This window comes from Lepidochelys olivacea, assembly GCF_965140295.1.
Source record: "Lepidochelys olivacea isolate rLepOli2 genome assembly, chromosome: 17".
Taxonomy (NCBI): domain Eukaryota; kingdom Metazoa; phylum Chordata; order Testudines; family Cheloniidae; genus Lepidochelys; species Lepidochelys olivacea.
Genome location: NC_140427.1, coordinates 4,434,037 through 4,448,315, shown reverse-complemented (window position 1 = coordinate 4,448,315; position 14,279 = coordinate 4,434,037). Strand labels below are relative to the sequence as shown.

The 14,279-nt window shown below is 44.4% G+C and overlaps 1 protein-coding gene across 1 annotated transcript in view; it reads right to left on the bottom strand.

Moving 5' to 3' along the window:
* Positions 1-2,183: 2,183 nt before the first annotated feature.
* VPS53 (VPS53 subunit of GARP complex) overlaps positions 2,184-14,279 on the bottom strand; it is a 98,012-nt gene continuing 85,916 nt past the window's right edge. Inside the window, exons 20-22 of the mRNA XM_084651037.1 lie at positions 10,486-10,623; positions 6,818-6,922; positions 2,184-6,403 (exon numbers count right to left, since the gene is read on the bottom strand). Of these exons, the coding sequence (XP_084507163.1) occupies positions 6,233-6,403; positions 6,818-6,922; positions 10,486-10,623 (414 nt within the window). The 3' untranslated portion in view covers positions 2,184-6,232. The remainder of the gene's footprint in view (positions 6,404-6,817; positions 6,923-10,485; positions 10,624-14,279) is intronic.

Here is a 14,279-nt window from a genome sequence, read left to right as displayed (position 1 = left end):
CAGCAGGCAGGAAACTGAGCTCTGTTGGCAATAAAGCTGAAAATAAGCAAAGGGTTTGGTGAGATTAACAGAAATGTTTGCTATATTTTCCATTTCACTATTTCCTGCCCTGAATGATAATTACTGCTCCTTTTATTAACTGTATCCTCCTGGGCACTCCAGAAGAAAAGATCCCCAAGAAAATGGCCCTTTTAACAAGGTCACGAGATGCACAACCTGCTGAGAGCCTACAAGGTGACCCAGTGCAAGAACATCTCAACACAAGACAAGACAGAGTCAAAACATTGAACCAGTCCACGTCCTCTCGTGCTGTAACTGAACTCAGTGACATATTCATCAATGTCAGCGCAGATCACTTTGCAGCGTTAGAAAATGGGTTTCATGGTGGTTTGGACAGAAGAAAATCAACACAAACAGGAAAGGGATTTTTTATTTGCAGCCTGATGAGCTAACAAATCAACCAACAGAACACTAAAACATGTTCATCTTGTACTACCTGAATTCGGGCAAGCCTGTCTTGGAAAATATATAATATCCATACCGGGAGGATTGCAGCTGACGTTCTGCAGTGCATGCTTTTATTAATAAAAGCCAATGGCTACCACAACATTGCACATACAACTACATACAAAGAACATTATTAAGGTTGCAAAGTCAAGAACTCAAAAGTTAGGAAACGCCAGAATTAAGGTCGTCTCTGGAAAAAATAGTAAGGGATCACAGAATTAAAGATTGTATCATATTGCACACACACACAAGGGTGCTGAATTAAGGTTGCACAGAAAAAGAATTAGTCCTGGCATTTCCTAACTTTTGAGAGCTTGACTTTGCAACCTTCATGTTATTTTAACATAGTTTTTTGGTGTGTAACTTCCTAGATTTTTAAAAAAGCAAACTGAAGAAACAGAAAATCCATTATGAAGCATTATATCAACACCACATGGGTCGTCAGTAAGGTTGGAACCTTTAGATCCACCTGACAGAGCTAATGGAGTAACTACTAGCAGTGGTAGGCTGTCATCCTTTATTGGGAACAGCTCTAGAGAGATACAGGACACTTTGCTGGGTTTCATAGACATTTGCTTACAGCAGAGCGATGATGAGACAGACACCTGGCATGAAAAATTTCAGCCCAAACAGTTAGGATTTGGCAAAGGTATAAGGAATAGAAAACAGGGTCTTATAATGGGAAATGTCAAGCAACCTTAATGATAGCCAATAGGTGGTGCTACCAGCCCCACCTATACCAACTCACACACAGAGGAATGTGTTTTGTTCAAACAACTTGTCATATAGCCAGAAATAAAACATTTCAGCTCATGTAAGTACAGCATGTTAAAGAGCCAACCTGTCTTAAATTGCCTGTTGACGGGAACACCTCTGTCACCCCTCCCAACCTGCAATTAGGAGAAACTCACTATAACTCACATGATATAACCCAGAGAGTCACATTCATCACTGCAAATTTGGTGAAAGAGGTGCACATTTCTGGCTGATCACTTGATGGAGGAAGAGCAAAGGGAAACGTACTGGAAAGAGAAATGAACCACTGACTCTCAGAGCAAAAGAAGTGGACTAAAATAAAATAATATTTATTGTATTCTAAAAGTCACCGACTTTTCATTATTAATAATGGAAACAGGAGGTTCCCCAGAAGTCTTTTCTGGAAGGTAAACAGCAGAGACATTACAAATCATCATCTAATTATTGACTAACACAAGATTAACTTTCCTGGACTGCCTCCCACCTGGGCTGGGCAGGGAAGAATCCCATTGGCTCTGCTGCTACTAATACAAATACTGTCTGTGAAAGGTCACTTTGCTGGAGCCATAGAGATATGCGAGGTGGAAAGATGATAAGAGGGAAACTCCATCTGCTAAGAGAGGGGAAGAAATGAGATACAGAAAGGTTTGTAAAAGTTTACAAGGCCAGCATGTGTCATACTATACCATGAGCACCACGCAAGAGGATTTTAAAACACATCAGGTAACACTCGGTGGTGGATACAAAGATAGGAATATAATTCTTCATGCAAACGCCCTCAGGACAAAGGCTGCATTCTGTGCAGTGCAGGTGTGTGTATGGGCACGTGTACACACAGCTTTCAGATTCCCTCCCCCCAAAGGCAAATCGGATCCAGTTTGTTCTGTATAAATTGCTACAAAACACAGGCTAGAAGAGGATCATTAGTAATGATTTAATTGGCTTTCATGTCACATTCCAATATACATCAAGAAATTACTTCCTGCACAGAAAACTTTAAAAGGTATTTTATACAGAAACACAATTTCTTTATCCTCAGAAAATGTACAACTCAGCCAGCTGACACTTACACTTTCAGAAGAGCCCACTCTGATAAATACCAAAGAACAAGAGAAGAAAATTTCAAATCAAGGAAGACAAATGCAAACATGTCCTTTACAGGGTACAATTCAATGCACCTGGATTTCTAACGTTCTTCTGATTTGTTTATTATTTTTGTTAACCTTTCCTTTTATCTCTAGAATTCTGAATGGCAAAGAATGACAATTTAGGAGTCTCCAGGGTAAAGAAACATGGAAATAGTTCAGATTTCATCCCCACAAAGTATATTACAGCACTGACCACGCTATTGCTAATTTTCATTGGGAGGAAAAAAATAGTTTAAAGTGAAGTTACTAGTCCAGCACGCAGATAATGAATCTATGCAAACAACCTGCATTCCCATATGGCTTGTCACTGCATTTGGTAATAATAATAACCCACATTGAGTTTAATTATTTGTTCTGCAGGAAAGGCAGACTACACACCCTCTTTTCTTAGGTTGTCTTTTGTAAACTGATCAGTAAGAAGTGCAAACACCACTCCCTGAGAATGCAGGTTGTGAAACTAGCAGAAGGGTCAGAAACAATAATCAGCACCTAGGGGAAGTGGTGTGATCCAACAAGAGGCTTTCTGATAAGGATTCAGAAGTTCACATAATTGGAGCTTGTCGTCACCCCTTTTAGCCAAGTTTACAGAAATTCCTACCACTGCTAACACTGCTTCAGGTGCATGCTTAGCGATAGAGGACTCCCCAGTGTACGTGTCTGGCTGCCTCCAACACCTGTCTACACTAGGACTCCCAGCATTTTAACACCAGCACACCATTCGAACCAGTTTCAATAGTAAGAGTTTTTTGTAAAGGTTTCCTCGTGTAGACGAGGTTAATGTAGGTGTTACAATATCTGAACTTTCATTTAGGTGTCAGTACTTATTTTAACAGTTTTGGTCAGATACAAATGATTTTATCTGCTGATTTACCAATTCTACTGTAATCAGTCTCTCAGTTCATAAACTATTAGGACACAGGCTGATTTATCAGTCTTGGAAAAATCACTATTACTAGCCCAGGCACAGAATCTACTGTCCCACTCACACGGGGCTGATACGGGAAAAACACTGGAGCCTATGTTTTCAAAAATGACTAGTGATTGGGTGCCCGACTCGAGTCGCCTTAAAGAGGCCTGATTTTCCAAAGGCACTAAACATCCAACTTCTGAAAATCAGGCCCACTGAAGGTGTCTCAAGCCAGAAATCCAAAAATCACCAATGACTTTGGAAAATGTAGGCTTAATATATTATTTGCCAATACAAAAAAAAATAAAAATAATAGCAAAACTTCTTATTCCAACAGAACTGTTCGCAGCTGGCCTATAATCATATGAGAATGATACTTGGGGAATGTTAAAGGGAAGTGAAGGAAAGTTATGGGACCTTTTCCAAAACATTAATATCTGATTCCACTTTTAAAAACCTATGACAGAAACAGGGTCACCCCAACCACTGAATGCTGGGAATGAGCCAGATATAGAGAAGGTAGGAACTTCAGCAGTTTGCCTTACCACATGCTGGAAATTAGCAAATGATGGCAAAGGAAACAAGGCAGGGATGGAGCATGAATATTAGATTTGTTCAAGACCTAGACATCAATAAAGGTCTTTTGAGGAGGGACAGGAGAGTATTAATGCTCAGTAACATGAATAGTTATCTTCATTTAGGGCCCATCAAGTAAACTATCAGTAAAGGAAATGCAGTAATGCAGAATATTGCACATATCGCAACCGTTATCTGTTATTTGAGCAGCGTTTGGTTCAGGTTTTTGTTTTATGACATCCAGTTTTTAACAGATCTCTATCCTACTTGTAACAGGATCGAAACAAATCCCGCACCACTGCATGGGCTACCACCAGTCTCCTCAGCTATGAGCACGGAAGCCATAATCCAGGATAGAGGGGGTGGGGGTGTGGGTGTGTGTGTGGGGGTGTGTGTCCCTCTCTCCCTTCGCACATGGGAAGGAGCAGGTGGAGTGAGAGGGGACAGGACAGCACAAAAAGATGAACATGAAGCTAGTGTCAGGCCAGATTTTCAGTCTCAACAAGGACATTTCTAATTTGGTGGCCCCCACTCCTGAGTGTCACAGGAACTCTGGAGGGTTTTTAATTTTAGACACAGGTCTGTGCGTGTGGAGTTTGGTTAAAATAAATCTGTACTTGATCTGGAATGTTCTCTCCCTCTCCCGCAAGTGAACTACATATCCCTGAACAGTGGCTGCAAACACTAACCAACCTGTATCTACAGCAGGCCCCAAATCAATACTATAATGAGAAGCAAGCTGGAAGTGCCCTGGAGTGCGATTCTCCTGAGACGATTGCTAGTCAGCTGCAGTGACTCCTCACCTGACACAAACACCGCATGCATGTGCCCCTGCAGAATGGGTAGGAAAGCATGGATTACAATACGGAAGCTGCACATGAACTCTCCTGCCACCAAAATCCCTGTAGTCTTGTATCATCACCTGGACTGAAACACACCTTTAGCACTAGGTGGAGAGATTGCCAGGGGGTTTGGGAAGAAATCCAGTGGTGATAATGAGGTGATTTGTGTCACTCAGTTAAGGCTTCTCAGGCAAGCATGTGTCAAGATGAGCACTTTTCACACAAACACTTTACAATTTAGATCCATCAACCCAAATCCTGCTGTTACTGAAATCAAGGAGCATTTTGTGGCCGACTCCAATGGGAACTGGATTGCAACTCCGGTTACTTTAAAACAAGCTGTGTTGTGAGATTTGGGGCCCAATTCTCCCCTCAGATATTCCAGTGCAAATCTGGAGCCACTCAATACAAGTTGCAACAGCGTAAGCGAGAGGAGAACCAGGTCCTTTAAATTTAAAGCCAGTGAGAGGGTTCCATCCTGTGAAGAAATCCTGGCAGCAGCAGGCCTATAATTAAAACTAACATTTCCAGCGGCTCTGCCTTCAGGGCAGCGATGGTGCCAAAGTGGCACACCCATCTTCTGGACTCCAGCTGGCATGAAACAGGCGGCCACAAGCATGGTGGGATAGTACCATTTGGTGCTTGGCTTCCAAGGCCTTATTCCATGAACAGCCCTTTGTGGAGGAGGGAGAGAGGTGTAGTGTAGGTTAGAGAGGGCGGGGTAGCCCAGTGCACGTGAGAAAATAATGAGAAGCTGAAGACAGCTTCAGCAGATGTAGAATTTGGCCTTAAAGCAGCAAAAGCAATAGAGACTGCTGGCTTGTTAACAGTAAGGTGTGATTTGACCGGTGAATGCAGTGATTTTGCCCCCTCCTTGCTTCCCACAGAGGGTTCTCCTTGCTGTTTTACTGATAGCTTGACCACACGCTCCTGCCCTCGGAGCACAGGGGAGACATTGCAGTGTCCTGTCCTGGGCATTTATAAAGAGCTCAGTAGAGTCCTGGGGGCCAGGAGCCAGCGATTTAAGGGGATCTTATTTTTAAAGAAACAAGCAGCTCTATGATGGGGAAGGAATGTCGTCTTGTCACTTTCAGGGCAGAGTCCAACACTGGGAGACCCCAAATGGGAACTGCAGCTAGACGCTGAGAAAGTAGCATTGTATGAGCAGCTGGCAAACCTTGGATGTAATTCAATCAAAGCATTTTCATAGCCTGCAGTCTCCAACTCACTGCATCTCCTCCAAGCTGTGGGCCTGGAGAAGCCCCAGTGAGACAGATTTCCCTCGGCTAATCTATCCCTGGGGCACAGAGCTCTGGAAAGATTCATCCCTTGCCAAAATCATGCTGCTTCTCCATTCAGAAGAATATGGTTAATGCCTCTCAGGGCGTGGCATGGATTCGGCAGCTATTTTTCTGTGATGAAGTGTAGGATAATGGGGAGCCTGCACAAGACCTGGCCAAAGTTGCTTCGGGGCAGCAGATGTTGCTTCTGTCCATCTACAGTCTCTTCTTGATGAGCTTCTCCAGTTTTCGTATTCGGGAGGACTCCTGCTCAGGTGTGGGAGCCGTCAGGGACATGGAGCTGGTGTTCTCTCCCCCAGAGGGAGGGGTGGGAAGCCTCTGGCGGAACAGTTCCAACATACTGCTTTGCTCACTTCTCTTTAGGCCCTGTTAAGAAACAAAAAAAAGTGGAATTACAATACACAGTGAGAGCACTACTGAACCTGGACAGTGGATGCCGGAAAAGAGCTACTGCAGACCCAGGTTCAAATCTCAGTCTTCTCTTCCTCCCCTGCAAGGGCAGGATACAGCCACCCCACTGTTCTAGACAAAGGAAAGCTAAGCCTGAAGCCAGGGATTGAACTCCCAAGTCAGTAGGTAAAGGGAAAGCAGGGTAAGTGGCATCAATCAGTAGCAGCTCTCCAGGCTTTCAGAGCAGGGAGGATGCATTTGTTCTGTAAATTGCCTTTTCATATTTCAGAAGCCCCACACATTTCTACTGAAACGGTTGCCAAGGCATTCAGATTTCTCCAGAGGGGGACTTTATTAGAGGACAATAAATTCTGCTGGGTTGGTTCTAACCTTCATGTCTAATATCTTCTGGAAAGTGTCTGTGCTGCAGTCAGCAAGGAGTTTGATGTAATTGTCAACAAACACAACAGGTGGCTCATGAGGGGCCATAACCACCTGCAGAGAGAGAGAAGGGGGGGGGGCATCAGACACAAGCTATGAACATATAAACCCACCAACCAGCTATACAAAGAGCCATAACAATGGTGGATGGAGAAGTTTCTCCTGACATGTAAGTGGAGCTTCTAAAAGCCCAACTGAAATTCATTAGGTTGAATTATCCCCTACACAACCTGGCATCTGCAAAGGATGAAGAACCGTTACCGTTTAAACTAGATTCAGGCAGAGGGATTCTGGAGAGGAGGGGAATGATGCACATTTTACAAGAGCCAAAAGTCCTGCTCCAACTTTACCTGAGTAAAGGCAAACTCTTCTTTTTAAACAGCAGGATAAATCTTTGTGCTTTAAAAGAGCAAAGCTATGAAGGGCTCAGGACAACAGTCTCCTGCTCACTCCCTGTGCTTTGTCCTGCCAACAATCTCCACACAAAAAGAAAAGGAGTACTTGTGGCACCTTAGAGACTAACCAATTTATTTGAGCATGAGCTTTCGTGAGCTACAGCTCACTTCATCGGATGCATCCGATGAAGTGAGCTGTAGCTCACGAAAGCTCATGCTCAAATAAATTGGTTAGTCTCTAAGGTGCCACAAGTACTCCTTTTCTTTTTGCGAATACAGACTAACACGGCTGTTACTCTGAAATCTCCACCCAGACTTCCAAGGCCTTTCACCCAGAGCCCAAAGCAGAGTTGTCTTACAATGGAACTGTCTGGGCAACATGCCAGAGACACTGCTGTGGGTAGCTTGCGGTATCCATGTAGAACAACAGCGTACAGTCTCGTCTCATCTGTGCAAACCAGTGGAACCTACAATGGCTAAAGAACGGAAAAGAGGCCATACACGCTTACTTTTACTGAAAGGTGCGAGCAAGTTAGTAGGAGCAAAGCAGCGATGAATCCCAGAGCAGGGAGGAGTGATGGGTCCCGTTTATGAACTGTCAATTGTTACTCAGAAGCTGAACAGATCCGAGAGGCTGCAGGGACTGCGTATTGTGTTGAAGCTGTTGTAGGGCTCTCCCTCCCAGCTTGTGGGCTGGCAGGCACTGGGGGTGGGGTTCGAAATTTCATTTTATTAACCTGGGAAGCATGAGTCTCTTCAATACCACCGGGAGAAGAGCCATGAACGTGGCACTGGTGAAAAGCCCCAGCTGACATCCTCTGCTCAGGACAGGCAGCATGTGCACAGTGGGAGCCCAGAGTTCCCCCTTGCTGCCCCATCAATGAGCCTCAACCCTAACCTGAATTGCTTATTACCCAAGCTCCCTTTCCACTGTACAGAGCAGACACAGTATCCCGTCGGGGTAGCAGGAGAAGATTACGTCTCCATCATTCATCTCCCCAGGAAAGCACAGTTTAGGGTCACTGCTTCACACCAAGGGCCTGCTTGTCACTCCATTTCAGAGCTAGGCTGCCTGAGGAAGCTACTTGAGACAACGATTAGGGTCAACATGGGGACAGTGGCACCCCCATGGATTGGGATCAGCGAGCAGAACTGTGGGGAAACTCCACACTGGCTTTGGGGCGATTTCAGCTAACGAGTTCACCTCCTGAGCTGCATTGTCCCAAAGCTACCAAATCTCCAGTGAAACCATCTGAGGGGGAAAAAGAAGGTTTCACTCAAAAGCCGGGTCAGGTTCATGTTCCTGGTCGGGATTGGTGCCTGAAGCAGACTAGTTTCTCATGGTTTTGGAAGGTTTGCCCAATTCTATTAGTTGACCAGGCTACTGTTGCTTTACATACCATGAAGTGAGCCACGGATATCAGCATTGGTGGGTTGTTCGAAGGCATCTGACATTTAACCCCATGGTCTCTGAGTACCCAGAGTCACTCCACACCAGAGCATGTTATTACATTACTGACATTAATGGCCCCTCTATCTCTGACAAGGCTCTCTGGACATATCTGTATGCAACACTTCTCCATAAGAAGTCCCAGTAGGAGAGGAGTGCAAACTCCCTCACAGCACTCCAACACATCAACACCACTTACAAGTTAAGTGCCCGAGCACAGATGCCAGGTTTGTGGATGTGAGGAGACTGATTAATAAAAAAAGAACAGGAACCACTGACGATTGGATTGTTTTGGGTGCATAAGCCAACCAATTAGTCCGGTCACCAGTTTATTACCGGGACTGTGGGCTCACAGCGGGACTCTGGTGAGCGTGGTGGTATGAAATATGGTAAAGAAAATATTGACTAGAGGGAGAATAGCTAAAGGTTCCACTGGCACTAAAGGACACCCTCAGCGTCAGCAAAAGTATTTTTACACACTAGCACTGACAGTCTGTGCTGTCTGAAAAGCAGACCTGCGACTAATGCAAGGTCTCTGCATTACATGAATAGTTGCACTGCTATCCTGCATTGCCCAGAGGATCTGCGGATCTGCTGCAACGTCAATACAAGTGTCTCACCACTCGCACTGGCTTCACAGCGTGACTGACCACGCCAGTATGATAAGGGGGGATAAAAACCTTTTGTTTTGTCTATCTAGAGCATAAGCTCTTTGGGGAAGGGATTTGCTTTTACTACGGTCCTGTGGTCGCACAATGGAGCCTTGATCTCAGCTGGGGCCTCTACGTGCGGTGTCGCTGTCATACAGTAACTAGTAGTCTTTTCTTTTCTTTTGGTTCAATTGTTTTCTGAATTCAATACTATTGTTTTAAACTTTCTAGTCTTTACTGTCCCATGCGACTCTGACAAGAAAGGAAATTCAGATTTAAAACTCCTACCATGCCCTTAGCCTGGCAAGCATGTGTCGAACAAACCAATTCTCTGAGCCAGCAGGCAGCACCGAAGTGCACAGGGCTGAGGACAAAGCGACTGCCTTAAAACTGAATCCACTCACTTTCCTCTTCCCTAGTTTAAATTAGACTCTCATTGTTGTGTTAGCTTAGCTTGGATATTATAACTGATCCCAGCTCCCACGGATTCTCGCACACAAAACCATCTGCACTATTTTGTTAACAAACAGAAGACAGCACCATCCACAGGAGATATGGGAGGTCATGACCTTCAGCACTGCTGTGCCAGCCCTTGGTATTAGTTCAGCCTCAAATCTGATATATTACTCCAAGGATACAACAAGCTCTGGTGTTTTCACATCAATTGTTCATTTATAGTATGACAAAAATTGTTCTTGGGTCATTTTACAGTCACGGGCTTCAAAAAGCGAAAGAGGACCCCACTCAACAAGGTAATGGAGCTGTGTCTGGACTGGCTCTCCTGCTAGACAGCAAACAGGTGCCACCACCTCACTTGGCTCTCGCCAACCAGCTATGCGTGAAAGTCTCCAAGTAATTTTAGCGGTAGCATTTGCTCTGAAGCATATGGGGAGGGATTTTTGAAGGTGCCATAGGGAATTAGGATCCCAAACCCTATTGTAAGTCAATGGGATTTGAGTGCCCAACTCCCTGATGTCCTGGAAACGCCAACCACACCATACCAATGTGCACATACGCGCATGTATTCTCGGTAACGTCGGGTTCCAAAGAAATGGCCCCATGGCAGTCACACTCCGAGTTTCCAGGTCAAGCAGACTCAAAATAAAGAATCTTGAGAGTTACCTTCAGGATCATTTCAGCCCGCGTCATGCCCTTCACCACTATCTTTGTGTAGCTGGCAGGAGCCTTCCTCACCACCTGGGACCCAATGGAAGGCAGATCCAAGAGAACCATCTTCAGAGAGTGAGTGTCCAACAGCAGCTGTAATAGTTAATCGCACTCCGCTGTTATACTTTCCCCAGCTACTAAGTGTCATTAGCAGCTAGAATGCCACAAAGTCTAAAAGTTAAACTCTTTACAATCCCAGAACATCTTGGCATTTACATCACTGTTGGCACAGAAGGAATGAATCACCATGATGGAGCCTCAAAGAACTAGTCCCCTCAGTTGGGGTATATCAGCAGATCTGCCCTGACCTTAATGGAGCCATGGTGATTTACGCCAGCTCAGGATCTGGCTCACAGCATGTCACCCATTTGTAAACTGGAATGTTAACTCGTTCCTAAGATCAACTCAGTAACACCTTGATCCCTTTGCCTCCCAACCTCCAATGCTATCCATTGTTCTGCATTCACTCAAACACTAGTAAAACTACAGAACAGTACCTATACTGACAGCTACCCACCTAACGTGCTGCACTCACTGACTCAGTGTCACTCTCCGTACAGTGCATGTGAACTTTCACTAAACTGGCCTCTACCAACACTTCAGGCAGCATAATGGGAAAAGGGCTGCTGCTCAGCAATAGCTAAACTGGAAAAGGTGCCCTCAGCCAGAGCTTAATTACCATAAATCCGTCAGGTCCGAATTAGAAAGCAGGATGGAGACCAGCCGCGGAGCAGAGACCTGAGTCATTTGGGCTGTATTTTTGCTTAACCAGAAGTGGAGCACAATTTGATTGGTTAACATGGGACAGGAAACACTCTGGGTATTCAGATCCACAGCTCATTCCTGCAAAGGGGCTAGAATCAGGCGGAAGTGGGCTCCCCACAACCTTACCAGTGCTGCAAAAATCCCCACAATAGTTAAGGACGTTTGTGTTACGGTCCTAAGCACACAGAATTTAGTTAACATATGAAGGCTATCGGACGTTAGTTAATATACTTGGGATATTGATTCCAAAGGGAGTGGCCATGGCAAGTTCACCAGCTCAAATGTGGACCAGATTAAAAAAGGGACACTCTACGATGGCTGTCTCAAGGCGTGTGAGAGATGAATTGATGGTCTCAGTTCAGTGGGGACAGGATTCCATATAATAAAAAAAAAAACATGTTCACAAACATGGTACTGGTGCCTGGATTTGAATACAACTGCTGTTAAATAGCTGAGAAACTCCCTTCAGAGATCAGCAGTGGCAGTAAAAAGCAGCACTATTATGGTAACGTTTGCACCAGGGGCCAGATTTACAAAGGTCTTTAGACAACTAATGATGCAGATAGGGGCTTAGTGGGATTTTCAAAAGTGCCTAGAGCAGTTAGGCACCTGACTGCCATTGAAAATCAATAGGAGTTAGTCACCTACCACACGCACGTGCTTTGGGAAATCTCACTAAGTGCCTATCCATCTTTGTCAATCCAGCCCCAAGAGAACAAGCATCACTCAGAATGAAATGGATTCAGGGTATAGATCAAAGCCTAACAGACCTGCACTGTTCAGTTTGCATTAGACAACACAGCGATCAGAGAGCTGAAATGGACAAGTTATTCCATTACCCTAATAATTAAACACACAAATGCACTGCTGGTAATGGGCTAATCAATTTAACCACATGGTCATTCAGAAAAGCTCCAGTGACAACCTGGAGTCTCTAATGATGTTTATTATACAAGATAACTAGGAATTGTACTTCAGCCACTTGCTTTCTATTCGGGAAAGCAGCAGGAGTTCAGTCTTTACACAAACACAGCAACATCTTTTTATTTTTTAAAGAAAGATCCTGTTCCATTTCGCAAAAGCCTGTTGCTCAGAGATTCTGACTCCTTGGCAGCCGGCAGCTTTGAAGACATCCATCAAAAGTTCACTGTTCTCCCATCTGAAAGCCTGTCCCATTCAAGCCACGTCTTCAAACAAAGAGCAGTGGTGTCCCAGCCACCAGACAGGTGTATGAAGATAGAAAAGCTGAGGCGACAGACCCAGCACCTGCACCCCGAATGCAAAGATAATGCAAACTCTCCCGATGTGTCCAGTCATTTGCATTCCCTGATACATGGCTACGTATCAAAGTTCACTGTTTCAGTATATGTCAAAGATATTGACAAAACCACTTGCTTTCTTAAGGCTGCTATTTGCTGTCTGTTAATTTTGGGGCTATCTAGGGAAGATACAGAAAAGAAAGGAGACAAAGAACTGGGAGTCAGGAGCTCAGAGTTCTAGTCCTGAGCCTGCCATTGGCCCCACTGTGTGACCTTAGACAAACCACTTCAGTGCTTTGGTTTCCCCATCTCTAAAACTGAGAATATTGTGGTGCGGCTGAAATGGTTTGTAAAGCACATGGAGATCCTGAGATGAAAGGCATTTTATAAGTGCCACAGCATTTTTCATCCAGCAACACCCCAAAGGGTTTGCCAAGCTCCATTCAGCAGCCATTCTGTATCAGCACTACCACACCAGAGTGTTTTTTAAAGAGAGAAGTATCATATCCATCTGGAAATACAAGAGGAACTGCAGGAGGCAGAATATAATTGCCCACACTGGAAATTAGCCAGGACACATGGCTTAACATCAACTCCTGACAAAACTGCCATGAGATCTCTGATTGTCACCAGATTTCCTATCAGAATCCTCAGCAGGACCGCCACTTTACTTACGCTTGAGATGAGACACACTCACAGCCCATGGGATGTACAACACTGAGCATTTTCATTATAAAACCTGTACAAAAGTGGGTTACGAATTCATGCAAACAAATTTGCTTTGGGCTGTACCTTGGCACAAATTCTCAGCCTTAAAAAAAAACAAAAAAACAAAAAAACAACAGTTTGGCTGCTTTTAATTACACAAGAGTTAAAAAAACAAACAAACAAACCAGACAGACATTTACTGGTTTTAGAAGCACATGGATTAAGAGTAAGGTCAGGATTTTTAAAACCCACTAGTGAGTTTGAGTGCCTTAGATTTTGGATGTCCAAACTGAGACATTTTAACTGGGCCTAATTTTCAGCAAGTGGGAGTTCAGTATTTTCTGAAAATTAGGACCTTTTAAAGGCGGTGCACTCAAAATCGAGGCATTCAAAGTCACATCCTGACAAATATTATTTCTCTTCCAATTCCTTTCTCCACCCAGAACTCTTGAACTTCCTCCCTTACCCACAGACTCTTCCTCTCAGTCTCACTCCCCCATCACAGGCCCCATAACATCTAAAAGGACTCCTCAATCTTCTTTTCCCTAAACCCTTCCCAACCAGACCTTCTCGCTGACTCACGGCTGCATTCATCCATCTTGAGCCACCAGACCAGTGTCAGGCCTCCACCTGCCTGTTTAAAAGCTTCATAAAAAGCCAAGACCCATCAGATGAACACTAACTTATGCGTGCAGCTGGAATTTCCATGGCAAGCTCAGGTATGCAGGATGGAGAAATGCTGCAAAAAACTGGAAAGAATGCTGCAAGCACCTGTAAAAAACCACAAATGGCACCGCTGGGAGCTACACCTCTTAGCCCCAGGCCCTATAAAGGATGCTATTTTTTCTTTAAACTACATTCACAGTAAGTCGTTCACAGCTCCAAAGTCAGTCATGGTCTACTGCAGCAATCCACGCTTTTGTGCAGCATTTTGTTCCCCAAACTGCTATAAAAGGAAATACAAACAAGGATCTACACAATCCACATTCTAACATCCTGTTTGAACAAAACATTAGC